We start from the raw sequence: 17,174 nt of genomic DNA on the forward strand, positions 1-17,174 counted from the left end.
TAGCTTTTGTCCTGGTCTCATTCTCAGCTCTCGAGTTTGTGCAGGGAAGGGAGAAAGCAGGGAACATGCAGCACCACTCCAGAGATGCCAATGTAGAATCTGAGAAAAAGAGCCACCATGCACAGAAGGGAGGCAAGTGCAAACCCTTTCCCCCCCTCTTACTATAAATATATGTAAGTAAAACTCTGTGGACTTTAATGCCTCACTGTTTTTGCCTTATGAAAACTGCCCAGAGAAGAGCCACATGACCAAAGTCAGGTGTATAGACTTTATATTTACATATATTGTCTCTTGCGATGACACTGAGTATTAATCAAGTATGAATACCACATACATAACAACCAGACTTTGAGAACTGTATGGATAGCAAACAACACAACTGCTTCCTTCCAGTATGCATAATGGCAGTATTCTTTAGCACTGTGAATGCCATGAAAATAGTTCTGCCCTGAAAAAGGCCTCCAAAGGTGTCTTGTTCAACTTAGTTGCACAGTCTTCTGCAACACATAATTTGGTGAAGAACTGTAGAAAATACCCTCCAGGAAAGTAATACAGTAAAGTTCAGCAGTACTGGGATGACAGAACAAATTGCTCTTTTCAGATGCCAGGATATTGTAATAGTCCACAGCTGTTGCTGTTGAAATGCTTAAAAATTTCACAATATACACTTTTCTTATAATTATGTTCAAAGGAATTTTCCACCCCCTTATACTATAATCCTAAACAGAATTCTTGTGAATCTACTGAATTTTTGAAGGGTGCAGTTCTTGTTTGGAGAGTTCCGTTATGTTTAGAACTGTCAAATCATCTTCAGCACACAACCAAATTTGAGAATCAACAACAAAAGTAAAACTTGGCATGGGATTATGTCCATCTTTCTTCTGATTCTAGTTCCTGCAGTCATCAACATGGAGTCAAAGTGCAGTTTTCAAGGACCAGATGACTTGAATCTTCCTCTCTCCATCTGTAAATATTCTCACCCCTTCCTAATGTTAATGCTACGGGCCAAGGCATGGAACAACACATATTGGAAAGATACTTGGACAAATGGTAAAGAATGTTACAAGAGCACTTTGAATTACCTGGCCTAAATCATTTTCAGAATCAGTTGCCTTACTGCAAGATGGGTCTTTCCCATTTCCTATACAATACAAACTTCCATGACATTTTCTTTCTGTCAGCACATGCTTTTGCAGTCCTGTGCAAACAAGAAAGAAGAAAATAAGGGCTACTGTTCAAGATAAACCCCCTGGCATACATTTTAACTACAAGATGCTTATTATTTTGGAATCTTTTAGATTTCACACCAGCTACAACTTCATGATGTGCTGCTCTCCAGTCTCCTCTCATTCAAGGTCATGCCTTTCTTTTTGGGCAATTGGAGTTTTGACAACAGAAGAACAGAGCTATAAATGTGAAGGTGCAATATATCATGGGATAAAGTGTGGAGAACTTGTCCTCTATTCCATTGTTCGTTTGTGAAAGGAATACACAAAAATGCCCTCAGATGTGACTCATTTTCACCATGCAGTAACAACAACAACTGGCCCTGAAAATGAGTGGTACAAGTTGCTGGATCAAGCAAAAAAAGTTGTCAGGTTATATTTATTTTTTAAAAAGCTGTTTTCCTGCTGTTTGATTCAGGCTTCCTGCACTGCCGTCTCTAAACTGAAAGACAAATCTGACAATATGCTAATCTGACAATAAAAAGTGACTTCTGAACCCTTATCTGTTGAGCAGCTGACAGTGAAGTACAGAGATGGTTGTCTAGCCAGACAAAACGACAGTGAAAATATGCTTTCAAACAAGAGCATAAATCGTAGATAGGGCAAATGAACCACAGTAAAAGGAACTGTTATACTACTAATACTATGCACTAGCCTCACTTTACCTCTGCTCCTTCCATCTCTTCCCTTCACATATGCATGAACGGAGGATGTACCCTGTCAAACTAATAACACAGACAGTTGGGATGTGTGTGTGACAATATCTCTTGTACTGAGATCAGACGTTTCCATCACAGAAGGGGAGGTGGATGAGGGATGAGATAGAAAACACACATACACACAAATATTGTGCAATGTGGAATCCAACAGCATTCCATGCAGACAAAAAAGTTTGCATATTGCACTGGGCGCCTCAAGATCATAAATCTATGCATGAGAAAGATGTAGTGGAAATTTTGGAGGGGGGGATTAGAGTTTATTTTTGTCATCTCTGTGAGACAGCTACTCATTCATCCAGATCACAGCTAAGAAAAAAAGCTGGTCACAGAAATTAGCAGTTTCAGCTCAGCAGCAAAGTCGCCAGCCTGTGAAGGCAGAGAGAAATTGACTAATTAGCAATGCGCACTAAAACTTGACGGTTCTTTATAGAGAGAGAGTCGAGAGAGGAGAGAGAGAGAGAGGCAGAGGAGGGGAGGGGGGTCGCTTTCTCCCCTTCTTTCTTCCAAAGATGTTTGAAATCGCAGTCATTTACGCTCGACAATTTTTACAATAGCCTTGAGCCATAATTTTGCGAGTCTCTCCAGCATCCATCCCCCTGTATGGTCTCTCTCCACTGGCCATGCACGACCGTTTCTCTCCCCAACCGTGGATTTCCTATTACTCTCGTTACGACTCACTGAGCCCCAGGCCCAAGGATAATGATGTGTTGTTTCTTGGTAGCATAATTTGTCACACGTACATTTTTTCTTCTTCTTCTCTTGCAGAAAGCTCTGCGCGCTCTCTCTCTCTCTCTTTCTCTCTCTCCCCTTCTCCCTCTCGTACATTTTCTTGCTGTTGCTAATTCATGGTGATCAAATGATGTACGACAAAATAAATTGTAAAGAGTGACTGCTTGGAGTTGGGAACCAGAAGGTCTTTTTTTTTTTTTTGGAAGGAGCGATCAAACCTTTAAAAAGGAAGGACAATTGATTTTTGGGGGGGAGCTTAAGTGAACCTTTACTTTGGCAGCTGGTTGTGGAGCAGGTAAGTTTCTGGCCTTCCGTCTAACCATCTGAGTGTTTTTTTTTCCGTGTGGCTTGTTTATTGTCGTCTTGATGGGGCATGTGTGTGTGTGATTTCGGTGTGCTAGAAGTATGTGGGGGGGGGGGCACTTGTGTTGCACACATGTCTTTGGAGAATAAACTCCAATTGCAAAAAATGGTCACAGGAGGAAGAAAGAAGGGGAGGGAGGGAGAATGGGAGGTGTGTATAGAGGTGGGGGGGAGAGGAATGACCGGGTCCACTTAAAGGGAGAGGCTCTTGGAGATTTCTTAAACCCATACTGCCGAGGCCAGAGGGAAGTGGCCGGGGAAAGGGAACCCCCCTCAGCACAGGAGAAAAACAGGGGGGCAAACGCTGTCGAAAAGGCAGGCGGCGGGCGGCTACAATGGAAGTAGCAGCCTTCCATGGGATCCCGCAGAGGAGAAGCGGCGGCGGCGGCGGCGGCGCTGCCTGCTGCTGCTGGGGCGGGCTCCACTGCCCCCGAGGCGGGCTCCGGCCAGCGCAGGTCCCTTTTCCCTCAGCGCCAGCAGGTGCACCTTCGGGTTAAGGCTCGGCTTATTGATTCCCCGCCGCTGCCCTCAAGCGTCCCGCTGACTTTGGCAAAGAGGAGCTCTCTCTGGCTCCCTTTCCCTTGCGGTGCAGGGGCACTTTCCTGGCCGCCTCCCCTCGCCTCTTTTCCTGCCCGCTGCCCGCCTGCCCCCCCCCCCCCCCGAACTTCCCAGAGTTGTTGGGAGTTAAAGCGGCGCCGCCTTCCGCCCGGAGGGAAAGCCGTGCAGAGTAAACAGTAGAGCAGGCCAGCCGGCCTGTCTGTCTCTGTGCCCCTTGCCCGATGCAATGCAGCAGGCGCAACAACTGATTGCCGGAGTCGGGTGCACACAGCTTCCACCCCCCCCCCCCTTCCAGTCCTTACTGTCTACGAGACCCCCCCCCCCCTTCCCACATACCGCTTCAAGACGAAGCGTCTCGCGACTCTGCAGACAAGACTTCCTTGCAAAGACGGGAAAGGCGCAGTTTGGGGGAAGGGGAGGGGCATCTTGAACTCAGTCACTTTGGCTGAAGTAGTGGTCTGGCTCCGGACTTTGGCAAGGGCTACTTGGCTTTGGGGTAACTCGGTAGCTTCTCCAAGAGCTGGAAAAACAACAAGTCCAAGCTTCTTCTCCCTGCCCCCCGTCCCCCACCCAATGCATGCATGGGAGCAACACCCTTGCAAAGCTAAAGAAAACAAGCAAGCTCTCTCTGCAAGTGGCGCGGCGCACCTCCCTCGGCTTGAAAGAAAGTAGTAGCTTTTCCCTCCCCCCCCCCACCCCGACTGGCCGTTGGAGGCAAGCCGGCTTGGTGGAGATGAAGGACGAAGACTCATGGCGGGGGGCGCCGAGGGTTTCAAGCAGCCCCAAGGCGGCGGCTGCTGTGGTGGGGAAGGGGGTGGCTAACCAGGACGCCTCTCGCCTCTTCTTGCGCTAAGAATGAACGTTCCAGGCCTGTAAAGCTCCGTGTTTGTGACTGTGTGCCCCCCCCCCCCACTCCCCTGCCTTGCCCTCTGCCCAGGTCGAAGGAGGTTTTCCAGTCAGGTGTATTGAGGCTGCTCGCCATGTCAAGGTCCGGGGACAGGACGTCTACTTTCGACCCCAGTCATAGCGACAATCTGCTGCACGGCCTCAACCTGCTGTGGAGGAAGCAGCTCTTCTGCGACGTGACCCTGACGGCCCAAGGCCAGCAGTTCCATTGCCACAAGGCCGTGCTGGCCTCGTGCTCGCAGTACTTCCGATCGCTCTTCTCCAACACGGCCGGCGGCGGCGGTGGCAGCGGGCACCATCACCACCACCACACCCTGGGCGCCCCGGACGGCCTGCCCCCCAAAGAGCAGCCGCCGCCGCCGCAGCAGGAGGAGCCCGGCACGCCCTCCTCCTCCCCGGAGGACAAGCTGCTGGCCAGCCCCAGGGCCATCAACAACTTGGTGCTTCAGGGCTGCTCGTCCATCGGGCTGCGTCTTGTGCTCGAGTACCTGTACACAGCCAACGTGACCCTGTCCCTGGACACGGTGGAGGAGGTGCTATCGGTCAGCAAGATCCTGCACATCCCGCAGGTCACCAAGCTGTGCGTGCAGTTCCTCAACGATCAGATCTCGGTGCAGAACTACAAGCAAGTGTGCAAGATCGCCGCCTTGCATGGCCTCGAGGAGACCAAGAAACTGGCCAACAAGTACCTGGTGGAGGACGTGCTGCTGCTCAACTTCGAGGAGATGCGCGCCCTTCTCGACTCGCTACCACCCCCGGTGGAGTCGGAGTTGGCGCTCTTCCAGATGTCCGTGCTGTGGCTGGAGCACGACCGCGAGACCCGCATGCAGTATGCCCCGGACCTCATGAAGCGCCTCCGCTTCGCTCTCATTCCGGCTCCGGAGCTCGTCGAGCGGGTCCAGTCGGTGGATTTCATGCGTACCGACCCGGTCTGCCAGAAGCTGCTGCTGGACGCCATGAACTACCACCTGATGCCCTTCAGGCAGCACTGCAGGCAGAGCCTGGCCAGCAGGTGAGAGAAGGGGAGGGGGGGAGTCATCCAGAAACCCTGTACTGTGCAGTGGATTTGTTGCATGTACACACGGCAATGTGAGGTTCAAAAGTTACTAAACAACACAGATCTAGCAAAACTGGGGGAGTGCCTGCCAGAGACCTGCCAACAGAGTTGAGGGGAGGGGTGAACACACCCCCTCATAGGCACTTAAGAAAACATAGAGGACCCAAAAAATTACAGTCGCTTTGGAGAAATTAGTCAGGCAGCAGTCATAAGAATACACATTGGGTTTCCAAAAACTGTACAGAGGTTGTTAATTTAAAAGAGTCTGCTATGGTTTGGGTGGTCCTTTGTACTGTATCAATAAAAAAGATATAGAAAGTTCTTGATGTTGTGGCAGCTGTGTATCCTTGATGTTAATTCATTGGAATTATGACATGAAAACAGTGAGATTCCAGACAGTAAGGACAGTTTATGCAGCTGGCTGCTTCTGACCAGACTGCCAAAATAAAAGAACTCTTAACATTCCTGTTCCTTTCTCTAAGGGAGCCAAGAGGTTTTGATGCTACTGAAGAAGGTACTGCCGCTAGGCATTGGGAAAAAGCAAAATTTCTTATTTTAAAAGTTGACTTTAATTACAAGAATGGTGTTGATGGGGAAATGAACTGAAAGAAGTTGGAAAAGAGGAAAGTCCTGCTGTCTACTACAAAACTAAAGAGAAAACTGGCAGCTTCTGGTATTCTTAGAGTCACATATTATTTATTAGATAACAGTTTTATGCTCCCCATTCATAGAACTTGTTTTAGAGGTTCTGAGTGCCGCAAGAAAGGTTAATGACAAGGGAAGATGGAATGTGTTGGACAATTTAGTAGATGTCTTCTAAAATACAATATGGGAAGAAAATTGGATGGGCATAGGGCCATGGCTTAGTAACAATAGTTTTAAATTCCATTAGAAGCTCCTTGGGCCTTTCCTTCAGGGAGATGGTAACTTGCCAGAGTCTTATTTATGTTGTGGAACTTTCACAGTGCTTTAGTACTTATAATTGTGCCCCTCATTCTCTAAAACTATTTAAATGTTATATTTAACAGGAAAAAGTACCATTTAAGAGGAGTGATTAATTATTATTTTACAAATTGTATTAAATTATGCAAACCCAGGGCATGTTTTATATCTATGAAGGCTAAATTTTCGGCTGTCTTTCAAATTAGTTTATGCAGTCAATAATGTTGCACACATTGAGATAATGCAGTGGTTATAGAAGAACATTGTGATGTCATACTGCTCATGTCCGTGACATCACTTTTTTCTGTTATTGTTTAAGTGTAACAGTTTGAAGATAGACAATGTTAAATTAAAGAGGGGAAAGTACTTCATACACATTTTTAAATAACTAGTTTAAGGAATATAAAAAGCCATTGGAAATATTCAGTATCAATCATCCATCCATTACATACCACTTTTTCTGAAGACTGCATTAATATTAGGCAACCATGATATTTGATGGTCTTTGTATGTTTCAGAACTTTTATTTTGCCTTTTCACTGTGATTTAAAGTGAATTATTGGTAATGCAGTGTTAGTAGGGAATGCTGTACTAAGATTCATAGTGTTTTCAATAGTATAGTGTGGTGTTCTTCTGTGGAAGACTTCACAAACGCTCTATGTGTATGTATCTTGAGGATTTAAGTTTAGGAGATGACACTTGAATTGACTACAGAGGTAGTTTGATGAGATAGTGACCATCACATCTTAGCGTCCCTCAGTGCTTAACATTGGAATATAATGCAGCGAACTGGAAGTAAGTTTGGGGTCTTAGCAGTAATATGTCTGGTAATTGTCCCTATGAAACTCAGAATGTTTTGGCTCCCAAAGCATTCTTTAACCAGAATTCTGGACAGCACCGGGGTCATAATAGGGGCTCATGTTGTGGTGGATTGCTGAGATTTTTGGTTCAGTGCAGATACCTTCCAGCTTCACTGGGCCATATCATTTGAAGGATATGTAGTGGTGTTCTGACCACCGAATGTTTACAGGTGCTAGGGATGCTGATATTTCTCCTGTTGGAGGCTGTCTTCTTCCTGTAAGTGAAAAACAGAAACAGACATAAAGTGGTATTTTTCTACAGCCATTTGGCAACTATGTAGCCAAATCAGGAGGATTATGTGCTTTAAACATTTTTTTCCCATTTATAATATGCCCAGATGTGTTAAATTCTCCCTGAGTCTTCTGTGAAGGGGGACTATATATGAAGTTAATAAATGAATGAGAACTTGTCTGCCCTTAATTTCATAATATATTTAGGAAAACAGTATTTATGGGTTTTTCTTCTGTTAATATAACTAAAAGAAAGATTGTCTGTCTTCTTGCATATATAAATGTTTCAGGGATATATTCAGAGTATCAGAAGAAATTAACCTGTGTTATGTTAAAACTTTCATACAATTTTCAGATAACAGTCATGAAAGATTTACAATTGGCTATTGAAGTTTGACAGTCATACAATTCATATGCTATGTTAGCTTATGTATAACACACACACATAAACATTATTATTAAAAGTTTTAATAATACATATACATTTATTATTAAAACTTATTTAGGGTTCTTATTTAGGAAGAACAAAGAAATAAACGTTTTTGAAATAATTATCCCTGACTGTTTTAATGGTAAATAAAATCAAGGGGTTCTTCTAAAAGATAAATAAATGGTATTTGGAATTGTGGATTTGGAGGGGAAAGAAACCATGGAAGTAAAGTGATAGATAGAAATTAATACAGAGAATGATTTCCAGACATCATTAGTGGTTTCCAGGGAGCAATAATGGTATAGGTAAATTAGAACTACATGAAACATTTTATGGAAAGATGTTGATTAAGGGTACTTATGAACATTGCTCTTTTTAAAAGAGATCTGTTGCTGGGTAGTTTCTCTCCCTGAGAGGTAAACAGCAAAGTTGTATAGACATCTGCTTGGTACTCCATAATGAAGAAACATGGAATTAACACACCTGCTCTTAAAGACTGATTAACATCCTGCTGCAGACTCCCATTTACTTTAATGGGGGCTGTATCAGGCCTTTAGCATCATTTGATAACTGTCTTCCTTATTTGCTTCAAATAACACTTTTGTTCCTAATGCACTACTTAAAACTATAGCACACAGATGCTTTGGGATTTGCCCTAGTTACAGACTTTAAACTCCCACTGGAGAAATTGTAAATATCTAAAAACGTGAGCTCTGGTTCCAAAGTAATTGTGTGGAAATGATAACTTTATGTGTGTCCCATAAAATAGCCTCAAACTGTGCTAATTTTCTTGACACCATTGCAAGTACATATACATGAAGCTGAGTTAAATTTCATTCAGATATACAACTAAAATGTTGACATTTCAAGTACATTATAGAGATACCACCAATACACCCTCTAAGCCAAGGGTGGCCACACTTGCTTAATGTAAGAACCACATAGAATAAATGTCAGATGTTTGAGAGCTGCAAGACATGAACATCAGATGGTTGAGGGAAGGAAAATAGATGGGGAGGGAAGAGAGGTGGAAAGAAAGCAACTTTAACTTTAAATGTATTCTTCAGGCCTAGCCTGAAGAAGTGATTTAAAGAGGGAAATGCCTTCTCCAAACTGGTCGACATTGTGGTAGGGGCTTCAAGAGCCACACAACATGTGTGGAAGAGCCACATGTGGCTCCAGAGCCACAGTTTGACCACGCCTGCTTTAATAAGCTGCGGAGTCTTGTGAGCAGGGCTTTTTAAAAGCAGGAGCGCACAGGAATGCAGGAATTAGGTGTGGCCTAATATGCAAATGAGGTTCTGCAGGGCTTTTTCTACAAAAAACCCTGTGTGAAACAATGGTGACATCAGGAGGTGTAACCTAATATGCAAATGAGTTCCTGCTGGCTTTTTCTACAAAAAAAGCCTTGCTTGTGAGCTAAAATTCTACTCTACTGGCATTAAAGTTGTGAGCTACTACATAAATTAGTTTGCTCTGGGGCCATTTTTCTTGTGCCAAGATAATAATGTGTGAGCCAGAGGCTAAAAACTTGTGAGCTAGCTCACAGAAACTCGGCTTAGAGGGAACACTGAATACCACATAAATTCAGCAATCTCAGGTAGAAGAGACTCTTTCATACTCACAAAATGTGCATATGTGATCTCTGAAGTTATTTGAAAGCAAGAAATGTAGAAACCACAAACATGTTGCAAACATTTTTTTCCTAGTAAAAATAAATCGAAATACTAACAGCCAAGTTCTAAACATGTTTATTCAGAAAGAAGTTCCACTAACGTCTAGCAAATACTTGTTAGAAGTTGCAGCTTTAAATCCTATAAAGGGCCAGGGCTGCTGAGAGCCACCATGGGCATCTGGATAAAGATTCTATTTGCCCCCACTCCACTCTAAACCAGATATCATAACAAAACAAATCACTTGGTTGGCTGTTACCATGCATCTGTAAAAATAAAAGAATCAGCATGTCTGTCTGTGTATTCACTTGTGGCAGGCATAACTCAACAGCAGATAAAACTAAGAATCTCAAAATTGGCCACCAGCTTCAGGATGATTGTGGAAGTTCCAGGGCCAAAAATGAAAGGAGTCAAAATATCCTGGTCCAGGTTGTCTTCACCTCACACCCCCATGGTATTTGCAGTAGAAGCTAAACTAAGTTCTAACTTCTGTTCCTCATTTGTTATGACTAAAGCAGATTCACATTCTATTTTCATGCATGTAAAGGATGGGGGTGAGGAAGCATTATTTTACTAATTTGATAGACTATGAGGAAATATTAGCTCCCCCCTTCTGTTCATAATATTAGCAAAGGTTTGATGCTGTGCTATTGTTAAATGCTTTCTAAATTGCTAACTTGGATGGATGATAAGGAGACTGAAAAACAAGAGGAAGAATTAAAAGTGTGGGTTTGGAGTGATGGCAGATTGTGAAAGGAAGAGAGTGAAACAAAGAAGATAGAAAAAACTTAGCGAAATTAAGGAAAAGACAGTGAAAGGTTTTAAAAAATATTTTGCTACCAGACACTAACAGGGCTGCCCCTTTGCAAAATCTGACTATGCAGACAGTACTATGGAGCTGGGTGGAACGAAAGGAAGAAGAAATCCATAGACTGCTGGTGATAACAACTTTATTGGGAGGCTGCATCCTGGCAATGACTGTACTGTGTTCTGGCTGGTCTTGCCTTGCTCTATTGCAGCTTGCCAGATGGATTAAGCAGGATCCCAGAAAGCAAGTTTTTCCCTCAGCCTCCTTCAAGTAAAGGTTGCAGAAAGACAATCAGAACTCCTGCTTACTGTGCTCTGCCTTCCCTTCCCCCCTAGTGGATGCAATGCAGAACTGTGTTTGAATTTTAAAAAGTAAATGCATTCCACAAATGCAGCATCATGCTGGCTTCAGGGGCCCTTCGGCTGACCTGGGCCCCAGGAATTTTCCACCTCTAGTCTGCCCTCTTGGCAGTTCTATAAAATGCTGAAACCCTTTTAGCTCTGATCTAGTAAATGGTTTAATAATATACTTAATTCTTGAGTATGCAACTAACATTAATAACACCTCTTAATACTTTGGCTACAAGGAGAACTCTTACATTCAAATGCTGTAATGAACCAGAAATCATATTTTAGTGCTCCTCATTAGGACATGTTATGTGCTACTTGTCAACTGCTGTATCAAGGAATGAATGCTATCTTATTAAGTTATTGTTAAAATAATGTAAGTAACATACGAAAATAATGATACAGCATCAGTTCTTATTTTTTTTCCTCAATTGACTATGTACAATCAGTTGTCAGCAACCTAGTGGGAGAAACTTTTCCCTGGATTATGACTGATGATTTGTTGTTGCCTGGGACTGAAGAAAGATAATTTTCTTCTTGCTTTCAATTACTCTTAACTTACTATGGTCCAGAATAACAATATCCATGAATCTGAGAATTGGTAACACAGATAGGTCCTTATTTTTCTTACTGTTGTAGAAAGAATACAGTACTTTTCTGTGGGAAATGATGTTCAGTTCCCCACCCAGCAAACGAGTAGGGAGGATGAAATGACTTTGGCTTTTCACCTGGCCTTGGTTTACAAAGAAAGACATAGCACAGAAGGACAAGGTAGGGCTCTTTCTCCTGCCTGTTTCTGTCTAACATGGGCATTCTTTTTCTTCTATTGTATAATTATAATTGGAGTGAATGAGCAAGAGAAATCAAGTGAAACTGGTATAGACAATAGGCTACATGTTTTGCTGAAAAGTCATAATGTTTTGTCTCTGAGATGTACCTAGAAATTTCTGCCCACTTTTATCAATAAGTTAAATTAAGTTGTCTAAAAATGTCCCATGCACAATGTGCTTCATCATAATTCTATTAGGGAGATAAATTTTTGCTTTTGGTCCAAAACATTTTAGCTGTGAAGTGTGTTGTGTGATGGGTATGCCTTTCAATCACAGATGAATGCGTAAATTACCAGTGGATAATTTAATTAGGTTTTGCCATGCTGCTATCCAACAAGTAGACTGTATTTATCTGAATGTAACTGAGAATCTAGTGCAGTTTAAACTCCATTGTACCGTGTGCAACGGGGTGCATTGCTTTTCCCTGCCCCTATCACCATATAGTAACGGAGGCCTATGATTAGATGCAATCTAATATTTCACAGGCTGAAGGATTTCCACCCACAGATTATTATTCCCCCCACCCCCGCAGGAGTTTGAAATGCTCCCCCAAAATCCTGTTCCTGAATAACAGGATTTCTGAAGGCCTTTGGAATTTCCACAGGTGGGAGGAAATGGGAAAATTATGTTCTGTAGGCAAAAATCTTGGCATCTGCAAAAAAATCTAGTCTGAATACTGCTGGAGATTACTGTTTATATAGTATAATTCTGCAGTAGTGAAATCTGGGTGGGATACACATCAAAACACATGATGCAAAGATCATGGAAAAAGAAAACTTTCTTTGAAAATGGTGGGCTATTCCAGAATCATGTGTGTGGGTCTCTGAAGGCTGAATATGCCCAGGCTTACTAGGCCTGGTCTTTCAGGGGAGACACACATGAGCATGATGCCCCTTCCAAGGCCAAGGGTAGGGGGAGTTGCCTTCATTTCAACAAATTCAAGACATGGTTTCCATGCCATTGGGGCCACAACACTGCATATAGACATACCAAGGTTTTAATTCACTTGCCACTGGAAACAGGCTGGTACCAAATTATTATTGTTGCTGTTGTTAATAACAACAGCAACAACAAGGGTGTACCTATAAAAAACTGATTGGGGAAAAGGAAGAGAGACTCCTTCCCCACTCACATTTGCTCCCCCCCCCCACGAGTAAGTAAGGAGATCCACAAGTTGATGCACTTTCTGGCATCAACTTGTCCAAGTGCACTGCATTGCTGTCTTTCCCCAGTGGTAATGTGCATTTGGACAGGCATCCAAGTTCACATTTCATTGAAAGTAGTGTAGTTAGGGGTTGTTTTGTAGAAAAATAGGTGGTGGAGTTCATCCAGGTGGTGGAGTTATACAGCTTCACCAACTATTCAGTGGACAAGGTGGGAAGGAGTGAAACTCTGAGAAAGGTTCAGGAGCTACACTCCTGTGAGCTCCCGCTGAATCCGAGGCCTGAGTGTAGTACAGATAGCATCTTTACTCATTAGCTCATTCTATTACTGGTTCCCAAGTCAGTAAATAATATATGCAGAGATTTTTTTACCTGGGTGTTTTGGGAACAGGATGGGGCTCATATGTGCACTTTCTCATCATCCAATTTTTTCCTTGTTTTGTGATCCTTTAAACTATGAAGAGGGATTCCACATCAGTTTGAAGGAACATTTGCAGAGGGACTAGGTTCACATATCCAAGAACAGGCATCATGGAAGCCCAGTTCCCCCATCCCAGGTAGAAGGGAAATATGCAGTATCCCACTTGCTTCTCCCTTCAGCCAACCCCACCTGGCTGAAAGTTTACACCTACATGCATGGTACTGTTCTCTGATGCCAACATTCACTATTTGCATAAGAACTTTATGCATATGTACCCGTACTCCTAGTGGCTTTTGGAGTTTGGATCTCAGCTTTTCTTTACTTCTAAAAAGTAGCATTTTTCCTTTATACTTTGGTGTTCCAGCCAATGTCATATAAAATTACTTGTACATTTTATTTTTCTGGATTAATTAATTTGCTGTGCCGCACAGAGGTGATGTCATAAGACAAAAGAGGTGCACTCCTGAATCAGACCATCTTGTCCAGCAACTTATCTTACACAGTGACCAACTAGTTACCATGGAGGGCCAACAACTAGAGGGCAAGGCCTCCCCTAATGCTGCTTCCTAGTGCTGGCATGCAGACTTTATGGAAGTTCCGTTTAGTTATCATGACTAGTAGCTGTTGATGAATCTATTCTCCGTGAATCTGACTAATCCTCTTTTAAAACCATGAATTCTAGGGGGCATCACTATATCCACTGGCAGTGAATTCCATAATTTAATTACTTCTTGAACTTCCTTCTATCTGTCCTGAATCTACTGCCCGTTTGAGGCATATCCTTTTGATGTACTTGATTCACTTCCTTTTGTCCATTCTGAATCTACCGCCTATCAACTTAATTGGGGGCTCTCATAGTCTAATATTATTGGAGAGAGGTTAGGTGGGGTTTTAGGAACTTCTGTCATGCCTTGTTCCCCTGAGGTTTCTCTAACCCGAATAGTCCTGAACTCTTTAGCCTTTCCTTGTAGGAAAAGTGCTTCAGCTCCTTAAACCAGGGGTATCAAACTCATTTTGTTATGATGGCCAAATCTGACATAAATGAGACCTTGTCAGGCAGGCTGGGCCATGTCGGGCAGGGCTTTGAGATTAGGTAGCAGAGATATAAACTTTTATAAAGGACACAGACAAACACAATTAAATATTTTTTAAAAAAAATACTTAAAACATGCTTAAAACTTTAGCACTTGGTCTTAAAGGTGCTTTCTTTGTATTTCTCCCATGGGATCCAAGGAACTGGGCAAAAGAAGCTCTGGATCTTTCCTTCCTTCCCCAGGGGACCAGGAGGGAGAGGAGCCTCAGCCAATAGAAGGAAGAGAGGCTTGGCTCAGTAGCTCTGCAATAGAGAGAGCCTGACAAAGAAAGTTCTGCCTCTCCTCCCTTCCTCCCCAAGGGAGGAGTCTCAGCCAGTGGAGAAAATAAAGGCTTTGCTCTGTAGCTCCAGCATGATTAAGCAAGCCTTGCAAAGCAAGCTGTAATGCAGAAGGGAGAAAAGAGAGGGAGAAGGAAGCAGATGACAGCCAGCCACTGGGCGGCCTGATAGGAGCCTTCCAGGGGCCTGGTTTGGCCCCTGGGCCACGTGTTTGACACCCCTGCCTTAAACTATCTTAGTCACCCGTTTCACTTTTTCCAGCTCTTTTTTCTTTTCTTTTCTTTTCTTTTCTTTTCTTTTCTTTTCTTTTCTTTTCTTTTCTTTTCTTTTCTTTTCTTTTCTTTTCTTCTTTTCTTTTCCTTTTTCTTTTTTGAGATACGATACATGATATAGTGCATGTCCTGATAAAATCTTGATAAGATTAGCATAAAACACTCTTGATAAGTCTGTCCTTGAAGAATGTTTGGAAGCTACAGCAGGTGCAAAATGTTGTGGCTGGAATGCTGGCTGGACTGGTTTGTAGAGACCATATTATTCCACTTGTGTTCAGCATACACTGGCTCCTATTTTTGTTTTATGTCCAATTCAGGATGCCGATTTTAACCTTTAAATCCGTGTATAGCTTGTAACCAGTATACCTTAAGGACTGCATACTTCCATAAAACCTACCCAACCAGCATGGTAATAGTTGGAGGCCCAGTTTCAAGTGCCCCACCTCCGTCACTGTCTTCTGCCAGTGGGTGAAAAAATTTCTGTTTTATTTGGCATTCCCTTAGAGAACCTTCTTCCTGTTTGTTTGGGTTTGCTGAATTGTTTTTATTGTGTTCCATATATGTACTTTATTTCTTTATTGTTTTCGCTGTTTACTGCCTTGAGGACCCTGAATTGGGTAGGAAGGTAGCATAAAATATTTTAAATAAAAAAATAAATCTTACACAGTATTCCAAAGGAAGCCTCACCATAGATCCGTACAGGGTATTACAGTATAGGCTATTTTATTCTCAGTTCCTTTCTTAATAAGCAAGCCCTGGTATGGACTTGTCTTTTTTATAGCTTCTAGCTTCTGCGCAATGTATGTCACAATAAATTGTATGTTTGTATGGGCTTGATGCTAAAGGCAGAGCCAAGTCATCATAAGCTTAGTGACCTAACCCTGAATTCTAGTAGTGCAGGATAGTAGTTAGAATGTTGGCTAGGATCTGGGTGACCCAAGTTCAAATCCCCAGTCTGCTATGAAAGCTTTTTGGGTGACCTTCAGTCAATAAAATTTTTTGTGCTAGCTTATTTCACAGTGCTGTTGTGAAGATACAATGGAGGAATGTGAAACAATGTTAGAAGCTGCTTTGGGCCCCCATTACAGAGAACAGTGGGCTATAAACAACTGAATATACTACAAGCAGAAAAAAAAAGTATTTTGTATCCCACTAGTGTCCACTGAAATAATCTGTGTAATGTGTGATCTGCAGTGTTTTCAGTTCTTAAATTACAACTATTTATGACTACCTACTAACATCCTTCTTCTAGAGGAACTCAGGGCAACGTACATGGAGTCATCACATTTTATCTCCACGAAAGATAAGATGGGTTAAGCTGAGACAATCACTCAGAAGTCTCCAAAAGCTTAATAGCTGAGCAGGAATTTAAGTACTTATTTGCAGGTCAGCATGTTTTATCAGCCAATTAGTGTGCATTTTTGTTTAGCAAATGTCTGAAGTACAAATGAGAAATGCAATATAAGTCAGTTTAAATGGCTCTTTTCTCTTGGGCAGCTGTGATATAAATCAGTTTAAATTGTTCTTTTCTCTGTGCAGTTGGGCTGCTTAAATACTGTTGACTTCAGTGGTGTTTAAGCGTCCTTACTGGATGAAAGACTGATTGATGGTGATTTATATCAAGCCACCATACTGGATGATACCACTCACAATTATCAAGTATGTGGTGCTTGGCAATATCCTATTGCAGGTTCAATCACTGAAGAGATGCACCACCTGTCTGAAGGTGTTGGTGTGCTGGCAAACAAAATGGGAAGGGAGTGAGGATTGTACCTGGCCACACTCTCTTGGAGCAAGCCAAGCCCCAGCAGTGTTGCCTGCATCTAAGAGATTTGCCTTGAACTTACTTTGTGACTATGCAGGATTGGGAGATGATGATGGGCATAAGAGGTTCATGTTGCCTTCTTTGCACTGCTGGTCCTGGCAGCGCCACCCATGTCCCAGTTGCTTGGCAGTGAGTCCACTGCTAAATAAAATGGTCTGATGTGCTGCTCTTGGCACACATGCTGGGGCTTGTCTATCCCTGTCCTGTTGAGTTCATTTGGACTTACTTTCAAGTAACTGAGCATAGAATTGCAGCCAAAGTTAAATGATTGTTCCTTAGCCAGCATATCCTCATGTTTTATGTAAACTTCAAAATCAGAAGCCCCCTTCCACCTCAAGGTTGACCCCCCAACATTCAATGCCTTTTTGCACCACTCTTTTGCAGTCTTCTGCAGAAATTTGCCACAGGTGAAATGGAAATAATGATGGCATAATCATCTCAA

The 17,174-nt window shown here is 42.9% G+C and overlaps 1 protein-coding gene across 1 annotated transcript in view; it reads left to right on the forward strand.

Annotated features, from left to right (window-relative positions):
- Positions 1–2,797: 2,797 nt before the first annotated feature.
- Positions 2,798–17,174, forward strand: part of KLHL14 (kelch like family member 14) — a 123,284-nt gene continuing 108,907 nt past the window's right edge. Inside the window, exons 1-2 of the mRNA XM_060243843.1 lie at positions 2,798–2,969; positions 4,533–5,513. Of these exons, the coding sequence (XP_060099826.1) occupies positions 4,576–5,513 (938 nt within the window). The 5' untranslated portion in view covers positions 2,798–2,969; positions 4,533–4,575. The remainder of the gene's footprint in view (positions 2,970–4,532; positions 5,514–17,174) is intronic.

This window comes from Heteronotia binoei, chromosome 7 (assembly GCF_032191835.1).
Source record: "Heteronotia binoei isolate CCM8104 ecotype False Entrance Well chromosome 7, APGP_CSIRO_Hbin_v1, whole genome shotgun sequence".
Taxonomy (NCBI): domain Eukaryota; kingdom Metazoa; phylum Chordata; class Lepidosauria; order Squamata; family Gekkonidae; genus Heteronotia; species Heteronotia binoei.